Raw genomic sequence first — 19,221 nt, 5'->3', positions numbered from 1 at the left:
AAAGCCTTGTATTCTATGGATCCCACTGCATGCTGGTTGAGATATTTAATAGCTTTGCCGTGTATCTCCTAGGCAATGTATCTTTTATATGTGGCCACACCTTTTGTTTTGTTTCCAAGAGGATGGACTCTTAGTGGAAATCATGAAAGAATGATGAAAAGTGAGCCTTATGACGGTTATATACTTACATGCATAGTGACAAATATTGCGAGATTTATGAAGATAATATTGTGATAAATCACTTAAACTTTTAAACGGTGATATATTCAAAATATTGGGATTTAAATGCGATGGTTACTTTTTTATTTTTAAATTCTTAGTTTGGTTTTAGGTGACTCTCCAAGAGTTACCTACAACACTTAAACCAAACTTGACTTGCGACCCACTGTTCAACCTAGAGGAACACCTAATGTTGTTAGGCCTGTCACTTCTAAATATTGAGTATCTAGGTTCGAGCCTAGACTATGTCCAACTAGGCATGGCCTAGTTCTTTTTCAAAAATGAGTTCGACATGGGTCGAGTCCACATTAAGGTTGATGGTCTAGGCAGATCCAATAAGGATCCATGTCTATTTGTAAAGCAAAATCAACATATGTGACTTACCGTGGTTGGTAGGAGCTGTTAGTGCACTTCTCTTTGTGGTGGACGTTGCAGGTTCAAACCCTAATGGTACTTTGAATAATAACTGGTGGGCCAGCTTGGCCTTTCAAAAGAAAACATATGTGACTTAACAAGGCATAATTATAAGAGCAAGCCATTCATAAGGTAAAATCTTGTAAAACTATCTTGGTAGTTATGTTTGGAATCTCAGAATTAGGACGGGCGTTTATAGATTTGGGATGGAATTTCCTTTGTATATTTACACTAAATCATGGGATTTGACAGCTACCACCAAATCAGGATTTAGCAGCTGCAGATTCCAAACAGGCCCAAACGGAAAAAAGAAAAATAGTGATATTCGGGATGCGGTGAACGGCATCAGAACGAGCTCCGACGGATTGCCGTATGCACCTGCACCTTCTCCCGGCCCCTTTCTTGGCGGGCCCCACCGCAAGCTTCCCCCAAATTCGAATACACGCGGCGTCCGTACTGATGCTGCTGACTACTGACCGTGAACGCGACCGCGGCGGGTCGGGGCCCACCTTCATCGCATGCCCCGTCACATCCCGGCTCCACCACCCGTCGATGGAGGGCTGTCGCCTTTGCCGTACTGTACCAATCGGACGGCTACTGAGAACGCTGCTGACACTCTTCCCTCTCACTACTGTCCCTACCCTCCTCCGTACGAAACTAATCTCTCTCTCTCTCTCTGGTTAGAGCGGTCAGTGTAAAAGAAGGAAGAGTGCAGAAGACCGAAGAGAGAAGAAGGGGAGGGAGGGGAAAGAGTTTTGTTCTCATTATTAATATTTTTTCAAAAAGATCGTGGCTCGAACTCTCGGAGAGATATGAGGAAGAAAGGGTGAGTTTTTTTCATCTTGAATCTTCCTACTCTTGTAATTTAATAATGAGAGAGAGCGAGCGAGAGCACTGTGCTCCGTTTTCTTGGCGCTTTTTGTTGTCCTTGTTTTTGTGTTCTTTGGATTTTTACAGTGAATCTGAGTCTCAGTGGTTTCTTGGAGCTTCGGAAACGATCAGGGAGGGGCATTTCGTCGAAGGAATGCTGAAGTGTTTGTGTTTTTGGACGAGTTCTCGTTTGGATCTCTCCTGAGGAGGCGTTTGCTTCCTTCCGGGGGATTCTTCCTTCTGCACAGTTGATCGTTTCGGTGTTTCATCATCATTATCATCGTCATCGCTTCTCTTTGAATTCTGGAAGTGATGTTTGGAGGAGGAAACAATGGGCGGGGAATCGGCGCCAGGAGCGTTGAGGAGTCTTCTTTTTCTACGCGTCGCTTCTTTTCCTGCTCGCTTTCTGATGTTTTGATGCCGATTTCTGGTTAGGGTTTTGAGTTTAGAGATACGGCGCAGGAAATCGTGATCTCCGACGAGAGCGCTCTTCCTTATTGTTCATTGTTGATTCTTCGTGGCCAAAGCGCTAGAACACCGGACCTCGAGAATCAAGGGCTGGATTTTCGTTGATTTCGACGGATTGATTTTACAGTTTTGTCCGAGGACCTTATTTGCAATTCGACCGAGTGCAAAAGGGTAAGCGGGAGCGGCCGGAGCGAAGCGCCAGGAGTTTCATGAGCTTTTCTTGAAAAAATGAGGCTTTCAACATCTGGCTCGGGTCATCCGTCACCTGAAGGTATTTTTTGTTGCGATTCTGATAAAAAAAGTGTTCTCTCTTCTTCCGTTTGTTTTTTCATGCTATTGTTTTCGCTTTCCTTTTCCTTCCCCCCAAAATATTGCTATTTTTGTTCCTTAGATTTCGTTTTTCTCCACGAGTGGATGCCTTTTCTGAAAAAGACTGGAATTCGTTGGTGTACAGTAGGCTAAAGCACGGAGAAAAGAACTGGGTGAGGGTATTGCGTAACAAATGCTTTGTAATCTACTAACATGATAGCTTGATGCGAAACACATGGTCTTGAATCTTGATTCCCGGCGTCGGTTGTCTGATCACGCCCTTCATTGGACCCCACTGAGCTGACCATCTAGGTCGCTGGCTTTCTCGATGAGTTGTGGCAGTGTCAACGCTTTTTATTGTTATTTTGATTCATCTTGAGATTCCTGAGAAGAGGGTGCTATATATCATGGTTGGTGGTTTAGGGTTTGAGAATAGAGTTGGTGGGAATTCAGTGATTAGTGTTACACTTATTTTATTCATTTTCCTTGCCCTGCTTTCTCCCAGGGTGTCCTACCCACGACAAGGAAACACTGCAGTGTGAGCCATGGTATCATTTATTCCATGCCTGACTAGGACCAGAAAATTACGTAATGGACAAGACGAGGATCTTTTCATAAGATTATGATAGAATACTGCTGGGGCCTGCGTGCCAATGGAAATAACTCTTCCTTCTCAACTAACATTCAGGAAGTACTCGAAGTAGTCAATTCACTGTGTCATATAGGGCCCAATGTGCAGTGTATATAAAAAAAATATATCCATGTGCGTAGCAGATCATAGAGGACACACACACACACACCACCACCACCACCACTGCCAAATATGCAAACTGTGTACAATCTGGGCATTTCTGGCACTATTTCTTTGCAAATCTGACCCTGCAGATGTGTTCCACATGGTCCATTTGCTAGAAATCAACACTTGGATCATGTTCTTTTGACAAAAAATATGACTTTTTGAAGTTTGAATATTTACAAAATCTCTGAGCCATTGTTTTTCAATCCATAGAAAAGATGCTCACATGTCGTAATTGGAAGATCCAAAAGCCTATTCCTACAAAATCAATCATATAGAACATCTGTATGGTCAGATTAAGAAAAAAGGAAACACCCCCCCACTAAAAAAAAATGCCAGTTAGTATGGCAGTTCTTAGGATTCTGGAGAGAGAGAGAGAGAGAGAGAGAGAGAGAGAGAGAGAGAGAGAGAGAGAGAGAGCAGGTCCTAAACTGTCCTAAATGGCTTACAAAAGCATATGCCTGGGTTTTGTTTAATCTGAAGCTATAGATGTATTCATTATAATTTACATGGTATAAAACATACTTTAAAATTTAAGTGAGGTACCTTTCATGTTTAGATGCATTTTTAGAGCAATAAAAAATCAATGTCGCATATCACACTAAAATTTAGTTAAGTCTTAATGATGAAAAAGTAAAATATTTCTGGGTAAATTGATTCGATTCAAAACACTATTTATAGTAAATAAACAATGATAAACACACTTACTGGTTTGGATTAAGCAGAAAATACCTGCAACTATGTCTTTTAGAAGTGTTTAGGATGTTTACGACATAAAACTGTCTTGTAGGTCCTAACCCGTTTGTCCTCATAACCATCCTAACCACTTCCAAAAAAAAGTCATAGCTGCAGTGTTTTTTGGCTTAATTTGAATCGATAATGTGTTTATCAATGCTTATTTACTCAATGCCATGATTTGGGTCGAATTAATTTGAAGAAACTTTTGAACTTCCCAGACTGACATCCAGTGTTTTTTTTTGTTCCATTTGCAAATGATATATTGGTTATTGACACCGGAGACTGCAGGTTCTGTATTCCTGGTTTTCTCTGATTCTTGTGAGTTGTTTACTTTCAGCTATCTTTAAATGTTGATATTGCCACTCACCGTCAAGCTTAGATACATACATGGTGGTTGCATTACTTAACAGCTTGGATAACAATGACACCCTCTCTTTTTGCGCTGGAAAATATTCATTTTGCTGTTAATGAGGTTTTGTACAAATGTAGTTTCCAAACTACCTCAAACATACACCTTCCTTTGTAACTCTGCAGTTATGTTTTAATATTGTTACAGCATTAATCAGGAGTTTATGAAGTGTCACTGATTTTATTTGAAATGAACTGTTGCTTTTCATGCCGGATTTTTGGATGCTAATCTCAGTGAAACTTTATGTGTTATATTCTCATTCCTCATCACAAGCACTGGAAAGAGGTGACATTAGTAATCGCCATGCACCATAATGATAAACTCCTTCTGATCCCTTACCTCCCTTTACTAATCAAAAAAGGGAAAAAAGGGGAGAAAAACCACCAACAGTACGTGTTCATCTTACAATCAACTAAATAAAATGGAATCCTTTATTGAGATCATCTTTTGTTGGAGACAGTGTATGTGGGATGACAGGTAAACTGCGTTTGGTTTACAACAATTACTTTTTTCATCTGTATCTATTTTGTTCTTAACTTTTCTGTGCAACCAATTGTACGGTACAGAGCTGTCTGTCTATTTGCTGTTTTCCACTGTGACAATCTTTGTTTGAATATGCAGGTGTAAAGAGATGTTTGAATTCAGAGCTTTGGCATGCATGTGCTGGAGCTCTTGTCTGCTTACCAGAAATAGGGAGCCGAGTTGTGTACTTCCCTCAGGGTCATAGTGAGCAGGTAATGGTTAGCTGTTTGATGTTGTTTTATTCATTTGCTGGTTATTTAGCATTAGCATAGCCCGAGTTACTGTCAGGATGAAGAGTAGGCATTTTATCTTCTTTATATGGAATGGAAAATTTGATTTCCTTATCGCTGTTGGTGTTATCATATTTTTTTGGTATTCAGGTTGTTGCAACAACTAACGAGGAATGTACAACTCATATTCCTAATTATCCCAGCCTGCCTCCGCAGCTGCTTTGTCGGCTTCACGATGTCACCATTCATGTGAGTCCTACCATCTTTGACTGGTTTCAAGTTATCTCAAGAATCACTACAGCTGATTGGCTTTGAAACTTCAGGCAGATGTAGAAACAGATGAAGTCTATGCACAAATTACCTTGCAACCTCTAAGTCCGGTGATGCTTATGCACTTTTTTGCAATATTTGCTTACGTCTTGTACATGTGTCTCATCTATGTTGGGATTGTATCAAATCTCGTTACATGCTCTTCTCCTTTTTGCAGCAAGAGCAGAAGGTTCCATATCTACCTGCAGAGCTGGGTGTTCAAAGCAAACAGCCAACTAATTATTTCTGCAAGACTTTGACAGCCAGTGACACTAGCACACATGGAGGATTTTCAGTTCCTCGCCGTGCAGCTGAGAAGGTTTTTCCTCCGCTGGTATGTTTTTGTTGCCCTGGTTCTAATGTATGGAATAATTTATCTGATGAGGCTGTTGCTCTTTTGATTTATTGAGTTACTGTTTACTTTCATTTTGTTCGGTTTTGCCTTCAGGATTTTTCTCAGCAACCACCTGCCCAAGAGCTTATTGCAAGGGATCTTCATGATGTTGAATGGAAATTCAAGCACATTTTCCGAGGTATTTTGTGGCCATTTCTTAAAGTGTATATGAGTTGCAACTGCCTTCGATTTTGTCTGGATACTGCACTGCCTGTTCCTGCCATTTTTTTGGTTGTTCTTCAACATGCTGTTCATTTTAATAGAGACTACTGGTGTCAAATGGATGTATGCCACCACTGCATTTGTATGCATTAACAATAGTATAAGGAATTAAAAAAGAAAAAATTCCGGTTTGATGGAGATTTTGATGCATTATTTGTTTTCAGTTGTTTGTTTTCTCAAAGGTTAAATTCTTTTTCCATCATCTAATCATGTTTAAGAGAACATTGAGAGAAAATATAGTTTAAGAGAACTAGGAATAAACACATCTAAAGCAGTAAATATAACAACAACAACAACAACAACTACGCCTTCATCCCAAAACAATTGGGGTCAGCGATATGAACCAAAAAAGAAAATCATTTTGGGTCTTCCACATGAATCCTTTTCCTCCAATCATTTCTATCCAATGCCATGTCCTCGGTGAGGTTCAAAGCATTCATATCCTTTCCTATCATCTCCATCCAAGTCTTCCTAGGCCTACCCCGATCTCTTTTAACTAATATATTTTCCCATTTCTCCAACCTTCTAACTGGAGCATCATTAGGCATTCGCCGAATATGTCCAAACCACCCTAAACGATTCTCTCGCATCTTATTTTCAATGGGTGCAACACCTACCTTCTTACGTATCTCCTCGTTCCGAATCTTATCTTTTATTGTATTTCCACACATCCCTCTAAGCATCCGCATCTCAGCTACACTCATTTTTTGAATATGATGTCTCTTGGCAGCCCAACATTCTGTGCCATATAGTAAAGCGGGTCTAATAGTCGTCCTATAAAACTTTCCCTTCAACCGCAATGGCATTCTATGATCGCACAGCACTCCAGTTGCACTTTTCCATTTCATCCACCCAACCTTTATCCTATGATTTACATCTCTATCAATTTCTCCATACTTTTGAATGATGGATCCCAAATATTTGAAATAATCATTCACCGGTCTTGCTCACCAAGCTTCACTACACTCTCATCACTACTTCGTTGCTTACTAAACCGACATTCCATATATTCAGTCTTACTCTTACTCAACTTAAAACCTCTAGCTTCCAATGTCTGTCTCCATAATTCTAACTTAGCATTAACCCCATCTCTAGACTCATCAATCAAAACAATATCATCAGCAAACAACATACACCACGGTACATTTTCTTGAATTGATCTCGTAAGCTCATCCATCACTATCGCAAATAGGAAAGGGCTTAAAGCAGATCCTTGATGTAACCCAACCGTTATCGGAAAATTGGTTGTCACCCCTCCACAAGTGCGGACATTGGTTACTACTCCTTCGTACATATCTTTAATTATACTAATGTACTTGAGAGAAACACCTTTCTTCATCATTGTCCACCAGAGAACGTCCCTAGGTACTCTATCGTATGCCTTCTCTAAATCAATAAAAACCATATGCAAATCTTTGTTTATCTCTCTATATCTTTCAATAAGTTGTCTAAGAAGATGTATAGCTTCCATAGTTGATCTTCCAGGCATAAAACCGAATTGATTCTCCGATATCATGACAACTTTCCTCAACCTAGACTCAATCACCCTCTCCCAAAGTTTCATAGTATGACTCATGAGTTTTATACCACGATAGTTTGTGCAATCTTGTATATCACCCTTATTCTTATATAAAAGCACCAAAGTACTCTTCCTCCACTCATTAGGCATCTTATTTGTTCGCCAAATCAAGTTAAAAAGATTTGTCAACCATTCTAAACCTTTTTCTCCCAAGCATTTCCAAGCCTCGATAGGTATACCATCTGGGCCAACTGCCCTTCTTGATTTCATTTTCTTCAAAGCCTCTGTAATTTCTTTCTTTTGAATCTTGCGCATGAAGTCACGATTTATCTCACGAAAAGGAATGGAGAAGTCTCCAAGATCCTGAGCATGACTATCATTAAATAGCTTATCAAAATAATCTTTCCATCTCTCCTTAATCTCCTCATCTTTGACTAAAACCCTTTGCGTTTCATCTTTGATACATCTAACCATACCCAAATCCTTCGATTTCCTATCTCTCATCATTGCAAGCCTATAAATATCCTTCTCGCCTTCTTTGGTATCCAACTTGTCATAAACCTCCTTAAAGCAGTAAATATATGGAACAAAAAAAATGGACTATCAAAGATTGAGAACACATTATGAAGGTTTTGGATTTGAAGAAAGATAATAAGCCGAAGATTTGATCAAGGATAATAAAATGTAGAAAAAAAAGGAAAAGGAGAACATGTATCCATTTGGAGGGGGACAGAATCCTAGTTTCTGGCATTCCTATAGAGGTGCATGGGACAATATTTTGTTTTGTACCGTCCAAATCATGCTCCAATTTTGGATGTTCCCCCATGAATCTCCTTTTAACAATACTTTCAGTGATTAACTAATGGATTATTCCCATACATCAGAATGCAATGCTCTCAAGCCGGCCCTCTTGAAGAAGTTGTTTTTTGAAAACAAGTTGTTTATGAAAAACCTCCTTAAAATAGTGTTGATCCAACTGTTTATGAAAAACTCCTTGAAATAGCATAGATCAGACTTTTTACCTCAGTTTTGAGCCTTAGGACCCTATGTTTGCCTTAAAAAACGATGAATTTGCCTCTACTTGTACTGATTTCACATTTCTTAGGTTAGATGAGGCACCTAAGAGTAGGTTTAGGGATAATCTTTCATGAAAATATATCTCTAGGTGGGTGAAGGTAGATCTTGGGGAAAAACCAACTTCCAGGGCTCATATTTGGACGAAATAGTAAAAAACTCCAAATTTTTAATGTGAAATGATGCAAAATTGGTGGAAAGGAGGCATGTTTTGAGTTATGGGTGTGAAAATGGGGTTAAAATGAGCTCTTTTGTGCTTAAAAACTGGTCAAAGACACCCTTTTTTTTCCAACCACTGAAAACTTTTAAGTTTCCCGCCATTGACTCATACAGGTCTTATCGTTTGATACAGTGAACTACAATCATGCATTGTATGATGCAGGCCTATATGGCCTGATACACGATTGTCTATTGTGTTACTTGGGGGGGGGCGATACTATGATACAATGTATCATATTGTATGACACAATATGATTTTTTGAACATTGGAGGAAGGGATGAGGGGATTGTCTTTATGGTTTGTGGAGTTGAAGACAATTATGAAAATGCCAAACTTTATAAAATTTGCATTTGTAAATTATGTTATGACTTCTGGGTAGATCTCCAAGCAGTGGACTTGACACATTTGTGTGTCATGAAGTGGCACAAAACCCGAGACACAACCAAATTGAAAAACAAAAAAGGACTAAATGCATAAACATAATTTATTTAGTTAAGAGTAATGAACATCATACTTGAATATTTATAAGAACACCAAGAAATGGAATAAAATATATAATTTTATTAATAACAAAAATATACAAAAATTGAAAATACAACCTCACTACAAAAAAACTCAAAACACACTCATCGTCTCTCAAATCACACAATGAGGCATATGCCTCATATAAATAACCATTGGCTAGTTGGACTAGCAACCAATAATACAAAATATGATAAAATAAAACTAAAAATCCAAAAAACAAGCTTACAAGTATACATAAATATACTTATCCTAAAATACATAAAAAAGGTATACCTAAAGTATACCGTAAATACAACTCAATTTAAATGTACAAGAATACACATCAAAAGGAAGAAATTACCTAAAGTACACCTTAGGTGTACTTTGGTATATTCAAGACAAATACAATTACATAAGAAAAGGCTACATAGATCTTAACATTGTGAGCTTGTTTATACTCATTATTCTTACTTTTGGTTAACATTGTCATGTAGCTTTGTCTTTATCTTGGACTTTTATATACCATTTATTTTTATTTTTGTTAGAAACTTTTCCCTACTTTGGCATGTCTTGGAATCATGAAAGGACTTTGAATTCTTTGTTTCTTTGGGCCTTGAGAAGCCCGTGTAGGCTTTCAATGGGCATTTCTTTTATAAAAGCAAAACATTTAATTAAAAACACATCTAAAAGAAAAATAAGATAAAGGGTTGTACTCCATGTGAGGTCTGGGCGCATGTGAGAGAGAAATGTGGGTCCATAGCCTTTGGAGTTTTGGTTTTATTTTGTTAAGTTGTCTCTTAAATGATAAGGGATGAAGGCTAGCCTTTTGGCCAGTCCACCAGCTTCAGCCGAACCCTAAGAATCTTGTTTGCCTCGTGGTTTTGCTTCCTTTTATGACTTGATGACATGCAACCCTGGTGATCTTGATTTGGACAATCTTGGTTTTTCAATTTTGACTTTCCATGATATTAGGATTACGGGTATGATGGGCAAAAAAATCCCTTATGTTATATTACATCATGGAGATACTGACTCAAAAAATTATTGAAAAGTTTTACGTACAACTTGAAGATGTTACAATTTAGAAATGTCCTGTATATGGGCATTTCTGACACATGCTATTGCTATGATAATAAAAACAAATCTTATCAAGACAGATCTGCTCACCAAACTTTCAGTCTTGATAATTCTATCTTGTTCTTTATCATACATCAAGATCTCTTGGACTTGTTTTGAGATCTGAACTGAAGCTCACCTTTCAAGCATCACACAGGACAGCCTAAGAGGCATCTTCTGACTACAGGCTGGAGTGTGTTCGTGAGTGCTAAAAGACTAGTTGCTGGTGATTCTGTTATTTTCATATGGTATGCTTGTTGTTTGTGCTATTCATTTAGTAGTCTTGCCCAGGTTAAGCCTTAACGGTTTTTCAGGAATGAAAAAAATCAGCTTCTATTGGGAATCCGAAGAGCTGTACGACCACAGACTATAATGCCTTCTTCTGTCTTATCAAGCGACAGCATGCATATAGGGATTCTTGCTGCTGCTGCCCATGCAGCTGCATCGAACAGCCGTTTCACTATTTTTTACAACCCAAGGTTGCACTGTTTTCTTGAATGTATCGTGTAAATTGTTTCATGTGAGTTTCATCTATCACAGCTTAGTATGAATTCTACAGGGCAAGCCCATCTGAATTTGTCATACCTCTAGGGACGTATATAAAAGCAGTCTTTCACACTCGTGTATCAGTGGGAATACGCTTCCGAATGCTATTTGAGACACAGGAATCAACTGTGCGGAGGTACAACGGTAGTCTACGAGCAATTTAAACTCATATGCTTTCAATGTTTCTTCTGACAAAATGTCTGGTGGTGAAATTTATTCCTTATCAGTGGGCATCTTTTATTTTTTACACTGCTAAATTCTTATTGATATTCTGATTGTATGACCTTTTTTCCAGATATTTTGTGTTCTCTGCTAAACTGACTCATTGTGTGTCATGCTTTATCCAGGTACATGGGTACAGTCACTGGCATTTGTGATTTAGATCCAGTTCATTGGCCAAATTCACATTGGCGATCTGTCAAGGTACGTGATCCTAAGAACAGTTAGGTTTTCTTGAAGATATATACAGTGGTACACTCTTTTTTGAATGAAGTTTGCCACAAAATGTTAGACCTTATTGTACTAGTGTTTAACATTGTTTATTCATTATGTTCGTAGGTTTAGTCATATCCAATATTGCATAAGATTCAAGTTTCAAGATGGTGAAAAATTGATGGTTCACAAATCATGAAGGATAGTTTAAAAATGGCCCAAAACATTATATTGGAGTAAACCTTAATATGTAAAAATTGTAAATAGAACATGCTAAACATGATCCAAGGGTTAGTTATTACTTTTGGAGCTTAGATCTGTATAATCAAGGGTGCACCTCTGAAAGTTTTGGTGGTTCAGTACCACAATAGACACACCACATACATGTGTATACCTATGTCAAATAGGTGCGGGTGCGGCACTTTAAAAAAAACTTGGGTGCGGGGGGTGAGGGAGAGTATATATATAGTTATATATATAAATTTTAACAGATATACACTCGTATCACCACCTTTCATATACATATTTTTTATATTGGGTCCAAAATGTACAGTTATGACCCTGGGTGTGTTGACCGCACCCAGGGTTGGCTTGACCACACCCGCACCCGCACCCGCACCTGAGTTGAGTCGCGTCGACGAGGGTGCTGCACCCTCTGACATAGATGTATACATATATATTGAATTTGTTGGAGTCTTCAAAATTGGACTTATGTGGTCTGTATTTGTCTACCCTCTTTAAACATGTTTTCCCAATCCAATTGTTATATTTATCCCTTATCTCATTCTTTAACCCTCTAAAACTTCTTCCAGTGCTCATGAAGTGATTTTTCTAAACCTTTATTTTTATTTTGCACTATATTACTTGGACACTCACATGGGTGTTGGTGTTAGACACAAGTAGCAAATGTCAGAGAGGCAGGTCTTTAAAAACCAGACTTGGACATGACTATATAAATATAAATGTATATATAAGGGTGTGTGCTATGTCACATAGGTGCGGGTGCGGCCATGCGGCACTTTAAAAAAACTTGGGTGCAGGGGTGTGAACGTGTGTGTGTGTGTGTGTGTGTGTGTGTGTGTATATATATATATATATAAAGATAGAAAGAGAGTTTGGGTCTAGATCAAATATGGATCTAGATTCAGACCCAAACCCCTCTTTTCTCTCTTATTAACTCCACCCCACTGCCTCTCTCTCCCTCTCTTCTTAACCCCACTCCCACATCCATCTCTCTCTCTCTCTCTCTCTCTTTCTCTCTGACCCCACCCCACCCCACCGCCTCTCTCCCTCTCTCCGTAACCCCCACCCCCATGCCTCTCTCTCACACTCTTGGTAACCTCACCCCACCACCTCTCTCTTCTTCTCTTCGTAACCCCCATCTCCGCATCTCTCTCTCTCTCTCTCTCTTCGTGACCCTCACCCACTGCTCCTCTCTCCCTCTCTTTGTAACCATCACCCCACCACCGTCTCTCTCTCTCTCTCTCACACACACACACACACACAGAAAGAGAAGAAGCAGAAGCATGTACCTCTCTCTCTCTCTCTCTCTTCGTTCCTCCTTTTTTTCTTCTCTGTTTGTCTCTCTTCTTCTTCTCCTCCTCCCTACCTTTCACTGACATAAAAAAGAAAGAAAAAACGGGTTGGATTTTTTTTAAAATTTTGAACAAAAATGACCCTGACTGCACCCAAGGTTTTTTACCGCACCTGGTGCAGCACTCGCACCCGCAACCGTGTTGCATGGCGTTGATGCAGGTGCGGTGGCCTATTAGCCGAGTCCCTGTGACATTTTGTGTGTGTGTGTGTGTGTGTGTGTTGTGAAGAGGAAATTAAAAAACTATGCGAAAAATGAGTGTTAAAATCAATCATAAAGTCCATCTATTCTGATTAGATTTTGCTTATTGATGATTTACATCAAATATGAACATGTAAGCATAGTACAAAGCAGTTAAAACAGCAAGCCTTGACAGCCAAAATATCATGAGAAATTGAAAACTCTTATATTTATCATGTTTTTTAAAAAGAATACCAGGAATAATAAAATAAATAAATTAATTAAAAAAATTCTTATGAATTAAAAAGACAAAATATGTAAAAATTTAAAATTAACATGTTTTTTTCTCACAAAATTATCCATTAAAAATGTAAATATCGTGATATAAATGCAATATTTACATTTTAATGAATTTCTCACAATATTGTGAAAATCTCATGAGAAGTTAATGTTAAGAATCAATGTTTACTCAATTTTTCATGTTTTTTTCTCACACTTTTTTTTTTCTTTCGAAAAATCAGTGATATTTGTTACACTGCATGAAACTACAAAAATTGGATACCTTGTCCAACACACTGGACACTTGATATCAATGACACCTAAATTAACTTCATGTCCTAAGCTGGATATTTCATGTACAAGACACCTAAATGTGTCATACATTTGAACTTTTTGTGTACAAGACAGTTGACACTTTGTCTCCAATATTAAACACTTTGTGTCTTGAACTAGACACTTCTGTCAAAGATTGGGCACTTCATTTACTAAACTGGACAAGTCGCAAGTCCAAGACACTCTACACTTTGTATCGAAAACTGGACACATGTATCCAAGTCATCTAAAAGTGTCAAAAAATGTTTCCTGACATTTCCACCTCAAAAACCCGTGTGTCAGTGGTGTGTAGAGCCGTGTCTGACATTGACAACTTTGGCATCTAGAGGTGTCCAAGTAACATATCATTTTCCAGTATTTTGTCAGTTGGTTATTCAAGTTATGGAACATAGGAGATATAGGTGGTTTGGATACATTTATAAATAAGACATTTCTGTTTATATTTATTTTCAGCAACTTTTATCTTGTTTGGATATCTTATTTATATTTATTCATTGTTGCATTAGATTGGCATGGAATACATTCCCTGTACAGTAATAAGATGAAGTATTGGATGATCCATTCCTTTCCTCTTCTGATGCGCAGCAGCATAACTAATGGTGTCTGTCAGAAGGAAATGTATAGATTATTTGTTTTCCATTCTAAATGTGGATGACACTGTCTTTGTCCCTCAATCTGACTTGCAGCAGCTTTGGGTTGCTATATTTCAGAAAGGAGGGTAAAGTACATCTGTGGCCCCATCTCTCCTTTTCTATAATTATATTAAGGATAGAATAACCAAAGCTGATACTGTGAATTTGGAAAAGAGAAAAGGAGAACTTAGGTTTCCAATCCATTCTAAGATCTATTTGGGATTACTTATCCAATCAGTGAGTGTGAACTTGGTCAGGCTGAAACTGAGCTTGAACAGCTGTGTGTCAACTTACCAAAGCCTGAGAAGCTCGGTTCTCTGCCAGGCCCTTATTTTTTCTCCCTCCACTTTGAATTGTTCATGATTTCTATTTGTTTATGTTTCAATTGGCAGGTTGGATGGGATGAGTCTACTGCTGTGGAGAGGAAGCCTAGAGTTTCATTATGGGAAATTGAACCCTTGACAACATTTCCCATGTATCCATCATTGTTTTCCCTCAGACTTAAGCGCCCTTGGCTTCCTGAAATGCCATCTCTCAATGGTTAGTGAATCTTGTGCGTTCTTGAATCTAGAACGCCTGTCCGCCCAATCTGTATTGGAAATTTGGAATATCCAATCTGTGTTTTCTGCTCCAGCTATTTCATTCAACTCCTTGGAGAGTTATGCCAATAAAATCGCTTGTTAATTCCCCTCTTATCTATCCTTTTTGTTTCAGCAAATAACATAATGTATGCTTGCTGTTCAAGGAACCAGATTTTACATATATGCATAAATTATTAGTGGCTTATTGAGAAAAAAAGGAAGGCATTTTTATGCACTAAAGTCACATTGTCATAAACACTCACAAACATTAGAAAATGTTATTGAAGGTTTCACATCTTTGAATATGTTGATGTGCATGTTAATGCAGCTTTATGTCATGAAACTGTATGCGTAGATACAGACTAAAGTATGTTCCTTTAAATAAAGTGCAAACCTTGTCATTCTAAAGCATGATGTATAGTTGGGTACAAATTAGTACTGGATGGACCCATGATTCAACAACCATGCCCAAGTAAGTTTGACTCCAGGCCTATTAGCCTTCTATAGAATGGGAAGAAAAATGTTGATATAAAATTATTATGTTTGAGTAAGAAGGTTATTTCATTGCTTGCAGACCACAGAGCGGTTGATGGGAATGCTCTTGTGTGGCCAAAAGCTGATAGTGTTGTGCAAGGTTCTCAGTCCCTGAATTTTAGGGGTGCTGGTGTTAACCCATGGATGCAACAAAGGCTTGACCTATCAACACTTGAGGCTGAGCAGAATCAGTTTCAATCTATGTCAAGTGTGGCATGGCCGGAAACAAGAAGTGGAAATCCCATTAATCAATCATTGCTGAAGTTTCCAAATTCCAGCCAATTCCAGCAGCAGCAGTTTTCAAGCAGACTCGGCCCTCTAACACCGAGGCATATCATTCAACAAACACAACCTATGCAGAACTACCTCAATCTGAAATCCCATGCAAAGTTTGATCACCAGACTCAGGGTTGCCTTTTGCATCAGCAATTGTTTCAACCATTCAGTGAACAGCAGCAGCAACACTTGCAAAACGAAAATGAGCCATTTCAGCCTGCAAGTAATCATCAGCCGCAATTGTCCTTCTTGACTGCCCTATGTCAAAAGCCTCTGTTTTCAGATTCAAGCGGTGCCTTCTTATCTTCTTTAACTCCATGCACACAAAGTTTGTTGGGCCCTCTGTCTGTTGAAGAAAATACATGCCTTTTGAACAATACGAGCGACAATCAGGTTGACATTGTTAGGCCACAGAGGGAATCCTGGGTATCCAAGATTCCATTTCCTCAAATTCAATCTTTTGGAAATTCAGTTTTGCTCCCACCGTTTCCTGGCAGAGAAACTGGAGTGGAGCCAGAAAATTGCACCCCTGACTCCCAGAACCAGAATGCCTTGTTTGGTGTGAACATTGATTCCCAGCCACTAATACTTCCTAATGCAGTTTCAAATCTTGCAGCAGCTGGAGGCCATGCTGACATGGCAGCCGTGCAATTTACTACTTCTGGTTTCCAGAATATGCTAACTGGTTATGGTTGTCTTGTGGATTCGCCAGGAATTCTCCAAAATTCGGGACAATTTGATGCACCTGACCAAACATTTGTGAAGGTGAGAATATGAAAGTTCATATTTTGTAAAATGGCACAGTTAACTCTGAAACAGTGGTAATTAATTTACTTGACGACTGTTGCAGGTTTACAAATCTGGCTGTGTTGGGCGATCTCTGGACATTGCTCGGTTTAGCAGCTATCATGAGCTACGCAGTGAACTCTGTCAAATGTTTGGGCTAGAGGGTCTGCTGGAAGACCCATTGAGATCAGGCTGGCAGCTTGTATTTGTTGACCGTGAGAACGATGTGCTTCTCATGGGAGACGACCCTTGGGAGTATGTCTCTTCTTTCCTTAATGCCTTACTGCCCTCTCTCTCTCTCTCTCACACACACACACACACACAGGACTTGGGAAGTCAACATGATCTAGTTGGGTTGTTCTTGGTTACCAACTTACCATTAAAGCGATGTGCACAATCAATCAACTTGACCCTAGTTCATGGTTGATTGCTAAGTTATACTTGGTTGATATGGACCATCGAACTCCTGAGTCATAAATTTCCCCTGCTTTCTCTTTTGTTTTTTAGACTTTGTATGGTATTCACCTTGCTCAGAAATAACCAGAAAAAAGTAGTTGGCTTATGTGGCTGCTTGATCTTCTGTAGGGAGTTTGTAAATAATGTGTGGTATATCAAGATTCTGTCACCTCAGGACGTGCAAAAGATGGGTACTCAGAGGCGTGGCAGTGAGTACTATGAAGAATATAGCAATAGCGGGCCTCTTGGGATCTGAATCTACTGGCCCATCAGAGTGCTCAACTTGGTGTGAGAAATGGTATGTACACATCCACGAGTAAATACTTAAAAAGTTCTCTTTAGCACACACACCTATTAGCAAGCCAACTGAGTTCTACCACAGTTTCATAGGAGTTCAATCAGTGTGGTGGTTGATCCTCCCAGATTGTTGCTTTCACTTGTTTCTGAGATCGACCTTGAATCATAGAATATCCAAGTTCTAGGTCAATTGACAGGATTATATATAATTACAGCATGCCCTTGTAATCATTGGATAAATGGCTGAAAACAGGTTGGATACTGGTGAATCTCCCAAGGAACCATATGTGGTTCTCAAGGATATGTATCCTTATGTTAGTACATAGTACCATAAGTAAAAGGGGAAAGATGGATTGTTGCTATTCGGTACCTGAACCGGCAAGATCTATGTCACCTGGGTATGGGTGCAGCTATGGGTACGGAGTGGGTAGGACACGGTAATTCCAAAAAATGTGGGTATGGGGGCACGGCTATATATATATATATATTAAATATCATATAAATACAAAATAAACTGAATAGAATTTAAATATATATGCTATATCTAAAATATATATTATATACTGAAAATATAATAACAAATTATAAATTGAATACAAATTTGTATGTACTGAGGGTGAAATGGTGTGTCCCAGTATTGACACGGGGACACTCATGTCGACACGGGTCCAGAGGGTAAAATGCAGTGTCCAGCAGTCCAGGTACCATAGATCAAGATTGAAATTTAGATAATGTAAATGTTATGTGGATACAGTCCATTTTCAATTTCTATTTACTCTCACGCGCTGATTGTTTCCAAATAGCACCATGCGTTATTGTCTAACACGCATGGCTTGTGTAAGGATCGGATCCAGTTGGTCGGGAACATAGATGTTGGTCCAGCCAGATTGACCTGCACTCAACCTGTCACAGTGTAGTTTGTATATCATAAAAGATAATTTCATTCTGAGGATTTCTTTTTTTTTTTTTTTGGCAGGATCGCTGATGTACCTACTTTTTCTGGGAATAATACTGTTTATCCGTAATATTTTTTAAGGTGAAAACCCAGGTCTTGGATGATAACATGGATGGTTATCCTTGTGCAGTGTATGGTATACTGTATGTTGCTGCAACTCCTGATTAACTTGGTGGTTGGCTAGAGCTTGATCGTCTATTGATCCTATGTTATTTGAGCATATCATATCAATGACATTTTATGAATCTAACAACCCTTCTTTTATATGTGCATGCATGTGCGTGTGCGTGTCTGGTCTGAGGATCTGTCAGGAATTTAATAAAAAGTTGATAACCTTTTTGAAAAGTACCTTTCAAATTTTACAGGTGGTAATGCATTGTTACATTTTTTTTTATCAACTCAGGCTTTGGAGTCTGACCATTTCACTCATCCAAGCCGTTCCCTTGTTTAGATCAAACAAGCCCAAATGATTAGAAAAAAAATACAAAGGCCTATGTTTCCTGGAAAGAATTTCAAGATCTAGACAAATGGTTTTGAACAGGGTCTGAATAATCTTCAGCATTTGCTTTAACTCTTGTAGGTCGGCCATAGATCTTTTCTTCCCCTCCAATCAAATTCATTCCAAAAACCCATTTTTTCACTCGTTTCATTAACCCAATCTCAACATAAATAAGACCCGTCCTCATCCAACTTGTATGATCCAAAACCCAATTTTCTTATTCCGGCTCATCCAATCAAACCCATTCGTTTGACCTATTTCTACCCATCTACGTCATGTGGATCTTTTCAAAATCATCTCATTGGTGGATCTACGTAATCCTAATCTTATTTTTATGATCGAAAATCGACAAATCTGATTTCAGCGTTAAGCCAAACCATCTTGTTCAAACAGATCTACTCATGTTCTACCTAATAGTTGGATCCCAAGACAAACTTATAACAATCTTATCTTACCAAATCTTAAATTGAATGATGTGAAATGCTGAGGTTCAAATTGCTGTTTCCAA

At 38.6% G+C, this 19,221-nt stretch overlaps 1 protein-coding gene across 1 annotated transcript; it reads left to right on the top strand.

The window, feature by feature from the left end:
• Nucleotides 1–1,311: 1,311 nt before the first annotated feature.
• LOC149818136 (auxin response factor 12-like) lies at nt 1,312–18,486 on the top strand. Its single transcript, XM_089984057.1, has 16 exons — nt 1,312–1,459; nt 1,939–2,242; nt 4,845–4,957; nt 5,126–5,224; nt 5,299–5,355; nt 5,463–5,618; nt 5,733–5,817; nt 10,491–10,581; nt 10,648–10,812; nt 10,893–11,015; nt 11,227–11,302; nt 14,722–14,869; nt 15,485–16,485; nt 16,571–16,761; nt 17,092–17,260; nt 18,236–18,486. The coding sequence occupies exons 2-15, from the start codon at nt 2,200–2,202 to the stop codon at nt 17,216–17,218; spliced, it is 2,475 nt and encodes an 824-aa protein (XP_089840183.1). The 5' UTR covers nt 1,312–1,459; nt 1,939–2,199; the 3' UTR covers nt 17,219–17,260; nt 18,236–18,486.
• The last annotated feature ends 735 nt before the right edge of the window (nt 18,487–19,221 follow it).

Source organism: Nuphar pumila, chromosome 13 (genome assembly GCF_984573655.1).
Source record: "Nuphar pumila chromosome 13, dmNupPumi1.hap1.1, whole genome shotgun sequence".
Classification (NCBI taxonomy): Eukaryota; Viridiplantae; Streptophyta; class Magnoliopsida; order Nymphaeales; family Nymphaeaceae; genus Nuphar; species Nuphar pumila.
The sequence above is the reverse complement of the archived record's forward strand: the minus strand, read 5'-3'. Positions and strand labels throughout refer to the sequence as shown.

What these genes read in the sequence shown, in the direction of transcription:
- LOC149818136 (XM_089984057.1), top strand. Translation starts at nt 2,200, where the DNA reads ATGAGGCTTTCAACATCTGGCTCGGGTCATCCGTCACCTGAAG. An exon ending in ATTCAAGCACATTTTCCGAG is followed by an intron (nt 5,818 to 10,490) that starts GTATTTTGTGGC and finishes AGCATCACACAG; the next exon opens with GACAGCCTAAGAGGCATCTT. An exon ending in CTGACCAAACATTTGTGAAG is followed by an intron (nt 16,486 to 16,570) that starts GTGAGAATATGA and finishes CGACTGTTGCAG; the next exon opens with GTTTACAAATCTGGCTGTGT.